The sequence below is a fragment of the Anolis carolinensis genome, chromosome 1 (genome assembly GCF_035594765.1).
Source record: "Anolis carolinensis isolate JA03-04 chromosome 1, rAnoCar3.1.pri, whole genome shotgun sequence".
Taxonomy (NCBI): domain Eukaryota; kingdom Metazoa; phylum Chordata; class Lepidosauria; order Squamata; family Dactyloidae; genus Anolis; species Anolis carolinensis.
In genome coordinates, this window is record NC_085841.1 from 347,811,977 (window position 1) to 347,830,576 (window position 18,600).

Genomic DNA, 18,600 nt, shown 5'->3' on the forward strand with positions numbered 1-18,600 from the left:
TACCTGCCAAAATGGGAAAGGATATGAATGCTCTCTGTGGTTTTAGCTGAAAGACTTCTGCACACCACGATTCAAAAATTGGATTTTTTAAATTGTTTTACATGTGATGGAACTTAAAATTATGTGAAAAACTACTTTTACTGAGACATTCCAGGGCATTGTGATGGATAATACATTTCTATCACACTACCTTCTAATAAATTTGCGGTAATATAATTGCCCCTGCTAATATTTCTACCTTCAAATGAATGTTCATCTTCCCACATATATACTTAAAGCCAGAACATCACATTCCAGAGATCTGAAGAAGAAGACTGTATGTCTTCCAAAGCTCATCCTATCATAAACCTCTTAGTGTTAAAGCTGCCGCGTGACTTGTTCTGTTCTTGCAACAAACTAACATGGCTGTTCTTTTGAAACGGCTGGAATTCAGTTTGCAATTTCAAAGCAGGCAGGATTGTTTCCAAATACTCCATTTAAAAAACAAACAAGCATAAAATAGTATGCAATGACCCTGAAATTTTCTTTGAAGTCAGCGCCAAAGATGTTAATAGCAATTCTAAAAAGCAAGTTACTTGAAACAATTTCTTCCAAACCACTTTGCTCTCAATTGTCCTGATTCAGAGTGTTTGTTATACAAGCCTAGTGCATAAAAAGCATTGTACCTAAATTGTGGTCATTTCATATAAAGGGCAGTCACAAGGATATACCCGACTATAGTAAATGGGAATATCTGGACCCAGTGATTTCAAGACTGTGGATGCATCTACCCTATAGATTTAATGCAATTTGCCATCACTTGAATGGCCATAGATCAATGCAATCAAATCATGGTTGTTTGGAGAGGCAGCAGAACTCTTTGGCAGAGAAGGTTAAAGACCTTGTTAAACTACAACTTACAGGATCCCAAATAATTGAGTCATGGCACTTAAAATGGTGTCAAACTGCAATCATTCTATAATGCAGATTTACCAATTGACTTTCAAGTGTTGGATATTACATCAAAAAGGCTAGGGAACTGCAATAATTTTGGAGTCTGGTTGCTTCCAACAGGAATGAGACAGCTGGTCTGATGATGTTATGTACAGGATATCGGAGCAAAAAGGGCCAATTTTCCCCAGACACACCTGCTGGCCACACCACTCTCAACATGCCCCATTTTCCCCTGCAGTCCTTCGCAAAATGGCAATGGGAAATGACATTACATCACTCCCTATAACCCTTTGTTAGAAGGACTGCAGAGGAAAATGAATGTACAGGATTCTGGTATGCTTATAGGTATTTTTTCACGTGCTTCCATAGGGGTTTCCACATGGCTCGGGGTGTATCTGCATGGTTAGAGCTCAATACTATGGAATTCTAGGATTTGAGGAGAGGAAAGCAAGAGAACGATGACGATAATTGCCCTAAAGTCATGCCAATATTTTCTTATAAAATTGAAGGTGTTTTTTTTTGGGGGGGGGGGTTGAATGACTGACAGGGGCCTTTAGAGACTACAAAATGGAGTTGGGATGCATGTAGTCCACATACTGTACTTTGCCCAACCAATGTTATGGAATTAGGTTCTCTCCCATGTTTTGCCTAACTTTTGGAGATTAGGCAAGTCATGTCTATGACATTATCCAGTTTTATTTCTTATCCACCATCTATTTTGTGTGTTCTCTGTGCTCTTCCTGGAATGTTTATTTATTTATTTTATTTATTTCCAACATTTATATCCTGCCCTTCTCACCCGAAGGGACTCAGGGTGGCGTACACAAATGGCAACAATTCGATGCCTACAAATAATTAAAACATAACAATAAAAATCCAATTAAAGCAATTAAAACAATATAAAATATAAAACATATGGTTAAAATCCGTTCATCCAAAATCCTCATGCTGTAGCCATAAATCATTCTGGCTGTTGAGTGTCCCTGAATGCCCCATGTCCAATAATAATCTCTTCTATGATCACTGACTTGTTAATATGAGCAAAATGAAACAATGGTGGAATCCCTCTGATCACAGATGACCATTTGCTTTCCAAAGTAGAGGATATACCAGTTGAGAGGTCTCCTCTGCTCCAAGGTGTGAGGCTTCGGGAAAGGAAAGGAAATCCCCATTCCTTCAGTGAATCAGACTTAGAGTTCCAGCAGGCAACACTGGAGTCCTTTCTGACATAAACCCGGTGATCAAAAACACCTCTAGTCCATTTGGGATTACCTTAAATACACAAACAAGTGGCATTACCTTGTCCTTTTATACTACAGCATCTCACATCCATTAATGGAGAATTGAACTTGAATCAGCTGTATGTTATCATGGCTATAAAACTACAGTTTTGGAAATAATTTAGGGTCACCATATGTCATAAATGACTTGAAGGCACACAACAACAACAAATGTTACTGTGCTTTTCACAGCAGATTCCTCTGTGGGTGTTAAGAGGTGAAAACGTTTATATCCATGGGGTGCCACTCTTCTCAGTGTTTTTCCTCCTAGGACACACTGCTGTAAAAGGCACAAAAAGGATTCAAGTTATTTGCCTCCTTTTCTCTTTATGGCTTCCTTTGAATAGGTTATATGGTAAACAAGGTGAAGATAATGTAAAAAAAAGGTGTGTGTGTGTGTGTGTGTGTATATAATGCCACCGAATTTTCATTTGCATATGCATATATACACACTCAAGTGCACTTATAGGATTACAAATAGCTCCTTTTAAGACTTCAGAGAACTTTAAATTTGAGAAAGAACACCAAAGACAAAACATCGAAAATATGATTTCTATCTAAATGACAGTTTTGTGCCACGTTTTGAAAATATGAAAGCACAGAGCAACTACCAGGGGGCTGCTTCTGCTAGAATAACATTCTAGCACAGATGTGCTATTCCTTTGAGGTTTATCTGATCTTGTAGTAGGCAATAATTTCGGCTCTTCTCTTGTCTGTGAATTCAGGCATCTGGATGCCACTGAATTTCTCTTGAGCTTTAGAGAGCTTTCATCCTTAACTCTACCAGCTTTCAATCTAGGTCCCAACAACTCCAAACCAGCAGTCCTAGGATACTTGCACAGATTGTAAAAACATAAAAATGAGCTAAGTAATCTCCTAGGGCACCAAAAATCCCAAAGCTGTTTAATTCTCTATGCCATTATTTTGTAGAAAGAGTGACTGTCTACATTTTATGGGGAAGGTATACAGAAGCAATTTAGCAGGATTAGGGCCAAAGTGAAGTATCTTCCCCTGGGACGAGTCATGGGAGGCAGCTTCCCACCTTCTCTTCTCCAGCCCTCTCTCTTTCAGGATAAGAATAGATGTGTGGCAAAGGCTACTGGACTCCTGAATCCCTAACACAGCTTGCTGCCTAGAGGTATAGGAAAAAGTCTACTTGGGGTGTCCCCACAGTGTAGAATTAATGCACATTTACACCACTTTATGGAATTAGGGTAAAATACAAGCCATGGTGCCAGTTACAAGAACAAGACTGCCTTTTAAATTGAAGGCTATTGCAAGCTCTCATAGGAGGTCATCCACAGTTACAGGTACTGAAAAGGCTCTACTTCCTGAGTGGATACAAAATATTTCAGACACAATGAAGTTAACCTGCTGTAACGGGGAAATCATCATGATTGAGAAAACATCATATGCAATGTTTGATAACTCACACTGGATATTAGAGATATTTGATATTCAGGGTTGATATGCGGGGCAGGGGCAGATAACATCCACACTGAGACATGAAACCCACTTGGTGACTTTGGGTTAGTCACTTTTGCCCAGTCTGATCTACATCATAGGACTATTTTAGAATAGTGAAACAGGAAGAAAACCAAGAGTTTGCTGGAGAAAATACAGGACAGTTATCCATCCACACTTTTGCAGATTTGATTAAAAGGTTTTCTCTAAAAATCTCTAGGTCCTGTAGTGTAACTCTCTGTACAACTTATCTTGTAAGCTGACCACAGAATCATGCTGGAGTATGAGATAGGAATGCACAGGAAGTTGATCACATAATTGCACTGGATGATATATTCTAGAGATTCCTAGAGAGGTATTTCTTCAAACCACATAAAAATACTGGGTTTTTAATTGTAAGTTTTCCAATTTTGTAGGGATCCTGTAGCCATAGCTCCAGCAAATATAGTGTTCTGACTATAAGCATTACCAGGGTTTGCAATTCAATGAAAATGAGCCATGTGGAAATTACATGCAAAGTTTGGAAATTATATTCTTCATTTTTTTCCATCTACTGTTCCCAGAATCCCCCATCCAGTGTGGGCATGGTGGTTAGAGGCTTCTGGATTGTGTAGTCTTGCAAAACTGTACTTGCATGTGCTTAATGCCAAGATGGAAAGTAGCTAAGAGACTTCTGCCAATCGTCTGTCATCTGATGCCACCCAATTAAACCCTTTTGTCATGGTAGGAAAATGATTTAAGCAGAGGATGTCTGTATCTTGCTTTAGCTCTCCTCGCCTGTTCTAGTTTGCTATCGGATATCCTTGGAGCCTTGCCGAGTTTTATATTAGGAGAAAAAATTAATTAATTAGGCCACTTTCTGCCTCTGGGCAGGACTGTACAATTTCCATTGCCTCCAGTGGGAACTGAACACACTTTTCTAATTGGGACCCTTGTTTGGCAGGCACGGGCAAGCAAAATACTGCATGCAAGTTATTAGGAAAAGAATGGAAGGAAGGAATGAAAGGGAACAGGTTTCAGCCCTAAATGTGCCTACAATATTCTGTTAGCCTGCTACATGCTAGGCCAGGAATGAGCTAATTGTAAGCTGCATATAGTCCCATATTTATTTGTAGTGCAAACATATATATGAAATAACAATACAGTATTTAAAATGCAGAACAATTTTAACCAACATAAACTTACCAGTATTTCAATAGGAAATGTGAGCCTGCTTTTGGCTGCTGAGATAGTCAAGTTAATTAGGATTGTTATTGTTGTCTGCCTTCAAGTCGTTTCAGGTCCTGGGTGACCCTAAGTCTAAAGTTTAGAGCAGGGGCCAGGTAAAGGACTTTTGAGGGCCATATCCAGAACGTGGGCCTTAGTTTGGGGTCCTTTATACTATATGCTATGGGTACATCTATAGGCTATATTTAAGACAGTTTGACATGACCTTAAATGCCATGGCTTAATGCTATGGAATACTGGGATTTGTAGCTTGGTGTGGCACCAGCACTTTTGGTCAGAGAAGGCTAAATCCCCTCTAAAATTACACTTCCCATAACTCTATATCATTGAGTCATGGCAATTAAAGTGGGGTCAAACTGCAGTAATTCTACAGTGTAGATGCACCGTATACCCTCATATCCATGGGGAATAAATCCCTGAATTTACCATGGAAAAGGATAATCTTGGATAAAACCGAACCCTACTGAGATGAATGACTTCTGCTGGAAGTTACCATAGAGTTTCACTGGATGGCTTAGAATATTCTTAAAGGAATTTGCTAGGTTCTCCAGTGAGGCTCTGCGGTAACGTAAGCTTCACTGGAGAACCTAGCCAAATAATCACACAGGTGATACCAAATAATCAGGTTTAGGTTTTCCCCTGACATTAAGTCCAGTCGTGTCCGACTCTGGGGGTTGGTGCTCATCTCCATTTCTAAGCCAAAGAGCCGATGTTGTCCATAGATACCTCCAAGGTCATGTGGCCGGCATAACTTCATGGAGCACAGTTACTGTCCCGCCGGAGTGGTACCTATTGATGTTTTTGAACTGCTAGGTTGGCAGAAACTGGGGCTAACAGCGGGCATTCACTCCGCACCCCAGATTCGCCCTGCGCCACCGGGGGCCCTTACCAAATAATCACACAGGTGATCTAAAAAAATTCTAGGGAGGACATATTTTGTCAGATATGTGTAACTGAAACCATGGGTACAGATCACTCTGCTTTTAAGCAAGATGCTAGAATGTGTGATGTGTTACTGGATGAAATGGATTATGTACAGATCTATTTCAGAACCACTTGCAATATTATTTGAGAATTCTTGGAGAACAGGAAACGTCCCAGCAGACTGGAGGAGGACAAATGCTGTCCCTATCTTCAAAAAGGGAAAAGAAGAAGAACCAAACAATTACCATCCAATAAGCCTGACATCAATACCAGGAAAGAGTCTGGAGCAGATCATTAAGGAGGCAGTCTGCAGTCACTTAGAAAGGAGTGCTGTGATTGCAAAAAGTCAACATAGATTTCTCAAAAACAAGCCATGACAGACTAATCTTATCTCTTTTTTTAAATAGAGTTACAAGCTGGATAGATGCAAAGAATGCTGTGGATGTAGCATATCTTGATTTCAGTAAGGTCTTCGACAAAGTCCCCCATGACCTCTTGCAAGCAAACAAGTCAAATGTGGGCTAGGCAATATTACTATTAAGTTGATCTATAATTGGTTAAGCAACCAATCCAAAAGGTTCCTCTTCATCCTGGAAAGAAGTGACTAGTGGAGTGCCACATGGTTCGGTTCTGGGCCCAGTACTGTTCAAATCTTTATTAATGACTTGGATGAAGGTTTAGAGGGTATACTTATCAAGTTTGCAAATGACTCTACATTGGGAGGGATAGCTAATACTCCAGAGGACAGGGTCAGAATTCAAAATGAGCTTAACAGATTCGAGATCTGGGCCAAAACTAACAAAATGGATTTCAACAAGGATGAATGTAAGATATTACACTTAGGCAGAAAAAATCCCAGCAGGAGATTTTCAGGAGAAGTCCCAGCAGATTGGAGGAGGGCGAATGTGGTCCCTATCTTCAAGAAGGGAAAAAAGAACGACCCAAACAATTACCGTCCGGTCAGCCTCACATCAATACCAGGCAAGATTCTGGAAAAGATCATTAAGGAAGTGGTCTGCAAACACTTAGAAACAAATGCGGTCATTGCTAATAGTCAACACGGATTTACCAAAAACAAGTCATGCCAGACTAATCTGATCTCTTTTTTCGATAGAGTTACGAGTTGGGTCGATACAGGGAATGCCGTGGATGTAGCATATCTAGATTTCAGTAAGGCCTTCGACAAAGTCCCCCACGACCTTCTGGCAAACAAACTAGTAAAATGTGGGCTAGACAAAACTACGGTTAGGTGGATCTGTAATTGGCTAAGCGAACGAACCCAAAGGGTGCTCACCAATGCGTCGTCTTCATCATGGAAAGAAGTGACAAGTGGAGTGCCGCAGGGCTCCGTCCTGGGCCCGGTTCTGTTCAACATCTTTATTAACGACTTAGACGAAGGGTTAGAAGGCACGATCATCAAGTTTGCAGATGACACCAAACTCGGAGGGATAGCTAACACTCCAGAAGACAGGAGCAGAATTCAAAACGATCTTGACAGACTAGAGAGATGGGCCGAAACTAACAAAATGAAGTTCAACAGGGACAAATGCAAGATACTTCACTTCGGCAGAAAAAATGGAAATCAAAGATACAGAATGGGGGACGCCTGGCTTGACAGCAGTGTGTGCGAAAAAGATCTTGGAGTCCTCGTGGACAACAAGTTAAACATGAGCCTACAATGTGATGCGGCAGCTAAAAAAGCCAATGGGATTTTGGCCTGCATCAATAGGGGAATAACGTCTAGATCCAGGGAAGTCATGCTCCCCCTCTATTCTGCCTTGGTCAGACCACACCTGGAATACTGTGTCCAGTTTTGGGCACCGCAGATGAAGGGAGATGCTGACAAGCTGGAAAGCGTCCAGAGGAGGGCAACTAAAATGATTAAGGGTCTGGAGAACAAGCCCTATGAGGAGAGGCTTAAAGAGCTGGGCATGTTTAGCCTGCAGAAGAGAAGGCTGAGAGGAGACATGATAGCCATGTACAAATATGTGAGGGGAAGTCATAGGGAGGAGGGAGCAAGCTTATTTTCTGCTGCCCTGCAGACTAGGACACGGAACAATGGCTTCAAACTACAGGAAAGGAGATTCCACCTGAACATCAGGAAGAACTTCCTCACTGTGAGGGCTGTTCGGCAGTGGAACTCTCTCCCCCGGGCCGTGGTGGAGGCTCCTTCTTTGGAGGCTTTTAAGCAGAGGCTGGATGGCCATCTGTCGGGGGTGCTTTGAATGCGATTTCCTGCTTCTTAGCAGGGGGTTGGACTAGATGGCCCTTGAGGTCTCTTCCAACTCTACTATTCTATGATTCTATGATTCTATGAAATTTAAATGCAAAAATACAGAATGGGAGATGCCTGGCTCAACAGCAGTCCATGTGAAAAAGATCTTGGCATCTTTGTGGACAACAAGTTGAACATGAGCCAACAGTATGGTGCAGCAGCTAAAAGCCTAATGGGAATTTGGGCTGCAACAAAAGGAGTATAGTGTCTAGATCAAGAGAAGACATGGTGCCTCTCTATTCTGCTTTGGTTAGACCTCATCTGGAATACTGTGTCCAGTTCTGGGCAGCACAGTTCAAAGAGATATTGATAAACTGGAAGGTGTCCAGAGGAGGGCAACTAAAATGATCAAAGGTCTGGAGACCATGCCCTACGAGGAGCATCTTAAAGAACTGGGTATGTTTAGCCTGCAGATGAGAAGGTTGAGAGGAGACATGATAGCCATATACATGTATGTGAAAGGGTGTCATAAGGAAGAGGGTGCAAGCTTGTTTTCTGCTGGAAACTAGAACTTGGAGCAATGGGTTCAAATTACAGGAAAGGAAGTTCCACCTGAACATTAGGAAGAACTTCCTGACTGTAAGAGCTGTTTAGCAGTGGAAGTCTCTGCCTTGGAGTGTGATGGAAACTCCTTCCTTGGAAACTTTTAAATAGAGGCTGGATGGACATCTGTCAGGAATATTTTGATTGTGCTTTTCCTGCATTGCTGGGGTTTGGACTAAATTGCCCATGTGGTCTCTTCCAACTCTATTATTCTATGATTCTATTCATTTGGTTTCAGACCTGGTTATGAGACAGACACAGCTTTGGTCACAGTGGATTTCAGATGGGTTGACTCAATCAAGGGCTGTCAATATCAGCATCTTTTGGAGGTCTATCATTCATAATGCTGCTATAAGTCAATTGTGATTTGATGGCACATAACGACTTTGTGCATTGAGTTGAGATGAAGATTTGATGCTTCACCACAGACAACAAATGTCATGGCCCTGACTGGCCTCCCTCCTTCCTTGTGCAAATGGCATACACAAAGGCTGGATGGATTCAGTATGGGAAAGTTCTTAGTAACTTAGTAATTGGTCGGATCAAGAGGAAAAGGCATCACTTACAATTATCTTCTTATTTTGTCTAAAACCTTCTTCTGTCAGCAATTGAGCTGTAGGAGAGGCAATTCAACCTTTTAGAATACAAAACTGGAAATCAGCCAAACATTGTTATCGTGGGGAAAGGGCATCTAAAGGGTGGATTTGTCTCTTTAGTTATAATTTGGCCTCAGGGCATAAGGCTTTCCACATGGGTTTCATTACCACCCCAGCTTCAGAGTTCAGAAAAAGTTCAGGCTTCTAGGATCTTCATCTTAGTTATTACATAACAGACATTCTAATTACTTAATTTGAAGGTGGGGAACACTCTGCTTTCATTACTATTGTTAAACAGCTCGAAGTCAGAAATTCTTTTTGATCTGTTATGAGTCAGAAAATAATGATCTACTTTCGGCCCAACCATAGTATGCATCTTATGGCATATCCTGAGTCCCAGTGTTGGGGGGAAAGCAAGGATATAAAGTTAATACTAATACTAGTAGTATAGAACAGAAGTAGGCAAAGTGCAGCCATGGGGCTTCAGGCCATACATTTTTGTGTGTGTCAGGAGCGACTTGAGAAACTGCAAGTCGCTTCTGGTGTGAGAGAATTGGCCATCTGCAAGGATGTTGCCCAGAGGATGCCCGGATATTTTGATGTTTTTATCATTCTTGTGGGAGGCTTCTCTCATCTCCCCACATGGAGCTGTAAATAAGAACAGTAAATAGGAAGCAACACTCTGAAAACAGAGGAGTTCCATACATGAATCAATTCAGGGGCAGCTAACAACTCTGAACAAAGGATGCCCCCAGGCAGGAAGAAGCCAGGAGATGAAGCTATTCAATACTAATTTAGGTGATCAACTACAACATTCACACTGGTCTCCAACTGACAAGAGTTCTTCTCTCACCCTGGATTTTCCACAGATATATATAAACCTTCCTTGCTTAGTTTCTCCATACCTCACAACCTCTAAGAATGCCTGCCATAGATGTGGGTGAAACGTCAGGAGAGAATACTTCTAGAACATGGCCATACAGCCCAGAAAACATACAACAACCCTGTGATCCCAGCCATGCAAGCCTTCGACAACACAGTTTTAAACTTATGTAATGCTTTTGACACTAAATAAATAAATATTATTTAGGTCCACCAAAGTTGATTATACCTGCTATAGGTTCACTTGCTAATGTGTTTGGGATAGCTTTGTTAGTTTTATGTAGATTTCTTTGCCTTTCCACACCACCCTTTTAAACAAAACATACACTGCATTTGACATTTTAAAGAGCAGAGTCCAGACAGTGATGTTTGCCATCTGCTAGAGCCAATTCTTGCTGCACTACAGAGATCATTCCTGATTGCATCTCTCTCCGTATGCCCATCATGTTGCTTTGAAGCAACACGTTTTTTCATTCTCTGTTCAACACATTTTGGCCTTGATTTATTGATGTATTAAGATTTATTATCTAACGTAGCAAGCAAAATGATGTAGAAGCACTGGAGATTAAAAAGTAATAGTCTTTGCTGATGCTATTAGTATTTAACCTCCAATGCTTCTACATCATTTTATCCGCTATTAGTGATGGGGTAAGGTACAATTAGTTTGAGAGATAGGTAAATGTTCATTTGCTGTGATGAATGCAAATATAAGCTCTTGTACAAAAAATGAAGTGTGAGGAAATTCTAACCAATCCCATCTCCTTTAGAGTTGACAGTTTTGGTGAAATTCTGTCCTTTGTTTCATATTCATACAAATGTATTATTTATTATTGATTTATTTATTTACAGTATTTATATTCCACCCTTCTCACCCCGAAGGGGACTCAGGATGGATCACATTATATACATATAGGGCAAACATTCAATGCCCATAAACATATCGAACCGAGACAGAGACAGACAGACACAGAGGCAATTTAACCTTTTCCTGAGGGGATGTTCGATTCTGGCCACAGGGGGGAGCAGCTGCTTCATCATCCACTCTGACCGCACTTCCTCATTCCAATGTCATAAATTAATTAAACTTGCCTCCCCACTTTTATAAGTGGTACCTTATTTCCTACTTGATAGATGCAACTATCTTTTGGGTTGCTAGGTCAGCAACGAGCAGGGGCTATTTTTAATTTTTAATTGACGGGCTGGCCTCGAACTCATGACCTCATGGTCAGAGTGATTTAATCATTGATGCATCATTGTTAATTGGTAAAATTGACAGGGATCTTGTCTGCGACTGGGCATTATACGAATATGCTTTAGGCATATGAATTCTTTTAAAACTAAGCCATAATTGGAATAAATATACCCTCATTCATTTCATTTGAGGAAGCATAAAACCAATGTGAACATAAAATCATTGTGGTACATGTTTTTTTTTCTTTTTTAAGTGTTTATTTTTTCCATCATTATGTTCTTTAATTGGTTTGAAATTTGGAAAATGTGATGTTCTGGTACAAAGCTGGAAAATGCCATGCGATTTAGATAAAAAATAAAATAAAACTGCAACCAATAGCAGACAGGATGGGTCACGAACCGAAAGGAAAAATACGCTTTTAGGGTGTCATATTTTAGAATCTTCTCCAATCTGTATTCTTTTCCTTATACTGTACATCTGACATTTGGAAGGAGTGATGTTTTCAGAAGGTAGTGGAATGCTAGATTTTTTTTTTTTTTTTTGCCCTCATTTGGATGGAAAGCACCAAAGGTACAGGCAGAATACGGTGATGTGAATCTCTACCAAAATCAATACAATACTGCTGGGTAAATTAAAATGAATTGTATTGAAACCAAAATGAATGGGCCTTTTCAAAATGAAACAAAATTGATTTATTTACATATCTTTGCAGGTTTGTGTTAATGCATGATTACAGTCAGATATATTTTAAGTGGGCATATTAAAGTAAATAAGGAAAGACATTGTACACATAGGGAGAGGTGTGTTTGCATGTACAATGTTGAGGTGTGCTGGATGCTGATAGTCTCGAGATAGAGAATACATTAGTAAAACAGAAGTGATGAAAAATGACAATTAGGAAGTGGGAGTTAGGATATGGAGGAGGGAGGTGCTTCTGATTGATAGGTATAGGGCCGGGCTGTGGCGCAGGCTGGTTAGTAGCCAGCTGCAATAAATCACTATGACCAAGAGGTCATGAGTTTGAGGCCAGCCCATGTCGGAGTGAGCACCCGACCATTAAAATAAAAAAATAGTCCTGCTCGTTGTTGACCTAAGCAACTCGAAAAATAGTTGCATCTATCAAGTAGGAAATATAGGTACCACTTATGTGGGGAGGCTAATTTAACTAATTTACGACACCATAAAAAGTAAGTAAGTAAGTAAGTAAGTAAGTAAGTAAAAGTTTATTTGTATACCGCCCTCTCTCCTGAGAGGGACTCAAAAATATAAAAATAGTCCAGCAGCATTTGGAATGAGGAAGTCACCGTCACAGTGGATGATGAAGCAGCTGCTCCCCCTGTGGCCGGAATCGAACATACCCTCAGGAAGCTGGAAGCTGGAGAAGGTTAAATTGCCTCTGTGTCTCTGCCTCTATGTTCATATAGCATTGAATGTTTGCTATGTATGTGTACATTGTGATTCACCCTCAGTCCCCTTTGGGGTGAGAAGGGCAGAATATAAATACTGCAAATAAATAAATAAATAAATAAAGTAGGCATGGGCAAATTTCGGCCTTCCAGGTGTTTTGGACTTCAACTTCCACAATTCCTAACATCCGGTAGGCTGTTAGGAATTGTGGGAGTTGAAGTCGAAAACACCTGGAAGGCTGAAGTTTGCCCATGCCTGTTGTAGAGGGTGGAATAGACAGAAATTTATATTAGGAGTGTGTTTTGGGTAATCTGTTGAAACATAAAATATAAAGAGGAAAAAACTGCAATCTCAAGCTTACAGCTGAATGCAAGGCTTTTAAACATATTATTAAAACATGCCTGCTCATTTGGCCTTAATGTCAAGGACTTTGTCAAAAGCGGTAGAGAACAAGATAGTCTGGGGCACATCTACACAGACCCTTTATCCCACAGGGAGGAGTGAATCACCTCCTCGGTGACTGCATGACGCACGGAGCTGATTCAGGTTAACTTGGGCAAAAGCTGCTTAACGTGGCCTTGAACCACATTAACAAAAGTCACAGGTTCCTCTGAACTTTCCCTAAGAATGCAGAGCAAACTATGATTTCAGACCCATATAAACAGTTGGGCTGTTTCCAAGATGGATCTGGCACAAGAGTTTACAAGGTCATCCTATATTCGTCAGACTCAGGTGGCCTAAAGAAATGTGTTGGCCCTTAGTGTCCCCCTCCTGTTCTCATTGTAGCCATGGTCTCCGGGTGGAATGTGGTTAGTGGCCATCATCCGTTGCCTATCTCAATAAGGTCAAGCGTGCAAGGGCAATTTCAGTATTGGAGTATCCTGGAAGCAAACCTCAGTGGATACCAAAGGCCCACTGTATATAGGAAGAATTCTCAAAATCTGTATGAGATAATGTGGTTTAGGATTTTTTTAAAAAAAGTATCAACCACTCTACTCTCTCCACTGAGGCAGCTTTGATACTTTCCCCTCTCTGCAGAATGACTGTCAACTTATCCATGGGTCATATCAAAAGCCATTATTTTGGCTCCAAAACCTAACCTCGACATATATGATGTCAACTTATACATTCAATGGGTGGAGGCAAGGTGTTTCCAGTGAGGGGTAAGTGCAGCCTCCAAAGCCTCAGGACGGTCTCCCCCCAGGTTACATGAAATCCAAAGGAATCAAATCCACAGGTACAGCCTAGACCAGTCTCAACATTTTGTACACAAAATGCTTCTTTCTCTTGCTATTTTTCTGCCATTTGCTCCTTTTTCCTATACTGTTTGTTTAAAGTCAGAAACCCTGGATTATGTTGGAGATGATTAGTACAATGGTTCGTACTTGTAAAAAAACAGACTCCCTTAGGAATAGAGAAGATTCATTCCCCTTGTGGTCCTTATTTGCAAGCCTAGGGCTTCTCTAGCAATCATTTTCTATAGAAAAATAGTATTTACAGCAAGCCCTGCAGCAAGAAAACCAGATGGGATGTAGTAGCATGGAGTGAGTTATATTTTCAGAACAAAAGCACTTATAATCTAACTTTTGCTGTGTTGCATCTGTCTGTCTGTCTGTCTGTTTCTCTCTCTCCTAAATTGTTCAGAGGCCTATGTAAATTACTTTATTGCTGTATACCTTCCAAGTGTTTCTGACTCATGGAGATCCTGGGGTGAACCTATTTTTTAAAAGCCTCCTTCTCGTCACCAGGGTTTCCTGTCAAGCCATGCATAAGCAAAAAAGATAACCTAAATATCATTTCTACTGATGCTTGGCTGTGTCAGTTTCCCTATTAATAAGAATACTTATACTATTTACAACATAGATCTTCTTCCTCCCTATCCTGGGGATTACAGGTAGAGAAATGTCTCAATCTCCTCCCCACCTGAGAACCTCAGACTAACTTCCAAAAAACAAGACCCAGTAGCACATGGACACCTCTTTGTATTAGTCTTGGAGGAGAGATGGCATGGTGTCTAGTACACTGAGTGAGATGAAAGGCATAAGAAATTTTGCTGTATGCCAAGAGACTAGGTACACACCAGCTCAATTTGCATTTGATTGAAGGGTTGTGAGAGAACTTCAAAAAATGTTTTTCTTTTGATCTATTAGGACATCAACTTAACGTCTACCTGCAGTCAATATAGTCATATTTCATATCTGTTCATTACTCAAGTGTAGTCTTGAACAACAAAGGATGGCTAGGACCTGAGTGGGTCAGATCTTCCAGAGGCAGTGGACTTTTCAACAAACAAAAGCTGACCTGGAGTCTTCAAAACGCTTTGCTAGTTTTTTATATATATACATATATACCATATATCAACAAGGTCTCTTGTTTTGCTGAAGAGACATTCCTGAGGGTTATATATCTGAGAGAGGGGAAGCTGCATGCTTGAGGAAGACAAATTACTCGGCTAAGACAAGAAATACAAGGGACTCACTGCCAAAGCCAACGATGAGTCAGGAAAGCTAAAATAGGCTGGACACTTATGGAAGCTGGAATTGTCATATTTTAGCCTCTCAAGCCTCTGTAATATGCATTTCACTTTAGATTACAGGAGGCAAGCTGGTTGATCCTGGTTGTTTTGACAAGAGAGAGAGAGAGGATGGAAGGGAATGGCTCTAACAAACAAACTCTTTTCACAGAAGAAGTCTTATGTACTGATACAAGGCAATGAAGCACTAAAGTACTCATACCTACAGACCTAATTTTATTAATGTGAATTGGAGAGCCAGTATGGTATAATAGTTAGTTCTGGAACAAGATTGGGAAAACTGGGTTTAAGCCCCAATATTATCTATATATCTATATCTAAAGCATCAATATGAGGCTTGCAGTGCTTCTATTTTAGGGCTTGTCATTTTCCAGCTGAGGCATTCTGTTCTTTCAGCTAAGATACAGGTCAAAGGACACCCAAGAAGTGAACAGTTTGTTCTCATGACAGTTGGTTTTTCATGGGATTGACACTTGGGACTTTTAACTAACTTTCTTTCCAGGACTGACAGCCCCATGGTGCTATGACAGGAAACCTTAACAAGCTCATATGATATGGTGGACATCTAAAGAAGATATGCAAGAGTATGTTAGAGTTATATTTCAGATCTCATTGGTATGGTTCAGACAGGGTTACTCTTCTATACCAGACATCTACCTAGTCTAATCCTCTTTATTGTGGAAAATGCCTGAATGTGCCTGCATGATTTCTCAAATAAGGTTCTTTCTCCTTGTAAGTAAACCTAGATCTGACCTAATTGCTTTCTTGGTCTCTCCAAGCTTCAGAGGTCAAGAGATGGGAACTACAAATGGCAAACCTCACTGAGTGATTTTGGGCTAGACATTTCTCAGCCTAACCCATTTCAAGGTTGGTTAAATGATAATATTTGGAACTAGAGGACCATATATGCTGCTTTGAGCTCTGTGAAGTGACACAAGATAGAAATCCTACAAGCAAACAAAAATAATAAATGCAGCCTTTCTCTTGAAAACAATGTATGTGCAAAGGAAAGTTTGGCTTGTAAAAGCCCCCCTTTTCTCTTCTGCATCAGACACACAGCCAGAGCTGCTAAAAGCCTTCTTAGAAAAGGATGTGGGAAAATACAGCCAAACAGACATTGCCACCCAGAAGGGTGTCATATCAGCTCACTACCCTCCCACCCCCTAAGAAAATATTGAAAGCACAGGTTGTGTGAGAATGGCATTAATGTGAACAATGGCTCTTGCAGCTATGCTATTTGCAGAGGAAGACAGGAGGAAAATACTATTAGGACTACATCTCCTAGAATGCATAGCCAACAAATCCATTGCTCATGTTGGCTGCAAAAAAGTAAGTTTCCCAGTTATTGGTAGTTGCAACTATTTCTGTTTTACCTGGAAAAAATACATTTCTAGAGACCAGAGATTCAAAGTAAACACAATAAACAAAAGTGTCGGCTTAAAAAAAAAAACCCCAAGCAGTCCAGTAAACCTTTGGCTCTATAGGGATGGACAAGTTCTTATTTTTCAACATTACAGTTACCAAAATTATGCCTCCCCCAGTATGTTCCTGTGCAGCTTGGTTTGCAGAAAGAATCAGATGAAACCTTCCATAATATGTCAATATGCATTTTGGCCTACGGATATATCGATAGATAGATAGATGATAGATAGATAGATAGACAGATGATAGATAGATAGATAGATAGATAGATAGATGATAGATAGATAGATAGATAGATAGATAGATAGATAGATAGATAGATAGAGAAACGCCACCAAAAGATAGCAACTCTGTTCAGAAACCATTGTAACTTCTGGGTTCTCTGAAGCTTTATTAATTAAAGAATGAGGGAAACAGACTTTTAGCTGCTACCATACACTGGCATTAATAATTAAAATATGCTGCTGTGAAGCTCTGTGGTGTAGATAATGAAATGGAGCTGTTGTCAAATCCTACATTTCCAAAACGCCGCATCTGTTTATTGAAATGCCTGGAAAATAAACTAGCATGGGAATTGTGGGGGGTTTTTTAAAATAAAAAATCAACAGCAGAAAGTCATAAAAGAAACAACAATTTGATAAAACATGACTGTTTAATTACCTGTCCCAGAGGTTAGGTGAAGATTTTGTGAGCCTGCCTTGGAGTATTCTAGGTTGCCATAGGCAGGCTGGCACCCAGGAATTTCGCACCCTGCAGCATGAATAAAGGATAAACCATGGCTAGGAATGGGTCAAAACAGATATCTGCCTGGTAACCTAGCTTCAGAACCTGCATACAGTGTCCTAAAAGAACATTATGACCCTGTGCCTGAGTTTCTTGCTTTCTTTTTCCCTCCCTTTTCCCTTCCCTTTTTCTGTGGTATCTTTTAGATTGTAAATCTGAGATCTGAGATTGCCTTGCTTTAAAAAAAATAGATATGCAAGTCATTATTAATGTAGAGTGGGTCAATACCCATATATCTTGATATCCATGGAATTCATTATGATGGTTTGGAAATATAAAAGATTCGTAACAAACATTAAATTTTCTGGTATGTCATAATGCTGAGTGAGATATCCTGCCCTTATTACAAAAAGGGGTTTATGGAGAAATTATGTGTACATCTGTTCAGAAGGCAGTTCCACTAAGATCAATGGGATTTATTCCCATGTAAGTATTCATGGGACTTCAGGTATAAAATTAAAGGAAAGGGTGGATTCATGCAACCATTCTGCATGACTGGAGTAGAGAAATCCTGAAGACAGTATTTGCACCCAGTACCAAGACTGAGAAATGTTACTTTTTGGAGTCTTAACTCTCAAAACCTGCCAAACAAAGGCCATGCAATCTGGTGAATTCTGAGTTACAGTCCAAAGAAGTAACTTTTCCCAGCTCTATTCAATACATGTGAGTGGCTGGCCTGGATAGTGAAGGGATTAACTTCTTTAATATTATTTACAAAATAAGTACCATCTGTGGATTCAATTTTCTGAGCAATGTGATTTCCATACCCCCCAAGGGAGCTTAGGAGTATTAGTATATGAAAAGAGTTTAGGAGATGTATTATATGCTTTTTACTACCTATTGGCTGTAAATAAATATGATAATAAACTGATATCCACTTAAGGTTTTTTTAAAAATATATTTTTACATGGGTTTTATTTGTCCCTTCTGTCCACCAAAACATAACCAAGTCTACCAGGACAGTTTTAAGACATACATGCCCATTGCTGTAAAGCAAATATGTGGCCATTTAAACATCCCAGAGTTTAGATATGTTTTTTGTTGATGATGGGAGTTGAAGTCCAACCCATGTTCCACATCATTGTTTAGAGACCAGAGTAATGTCCTGGGGCATTCAGACATAGTGATCTGATGATTGT

The 18,600-nt window shown here is 40.1% G+C and overlaps 1 protein-coding gene across 10 annotated transcripts in view; it reads right to left on the reverse strand.

Moving 5' to 3' along the window:
* begain (brain enriched guanylate kinase associated) overlaps positions 1 to 18,600 on the reverse strand; it is a 267,699-nt gene that overhangs the window by 101,623 nt on the left and 147,476 nt on the right. For 6 of the 10 annotated variants that reach the window (XM_008116922.3, XM_008116924.3, XM_008116921.3 and 3 more), the window contains exon 3: positions 17,339 to 17,428. The exons of the other annotated variants lie outside the window; for them this stretch is intronic. In XM_008116922.3, the coding sequence (XP_008115129.2) occupies positions 17,339 to 17,428 (90 nt within the window). The remainder of the gene's footprint in view (positions 1 to 17,338; positions 17,429 to 18,600) is intronic. 10 annotated transcript variants of the gene reach the window in all.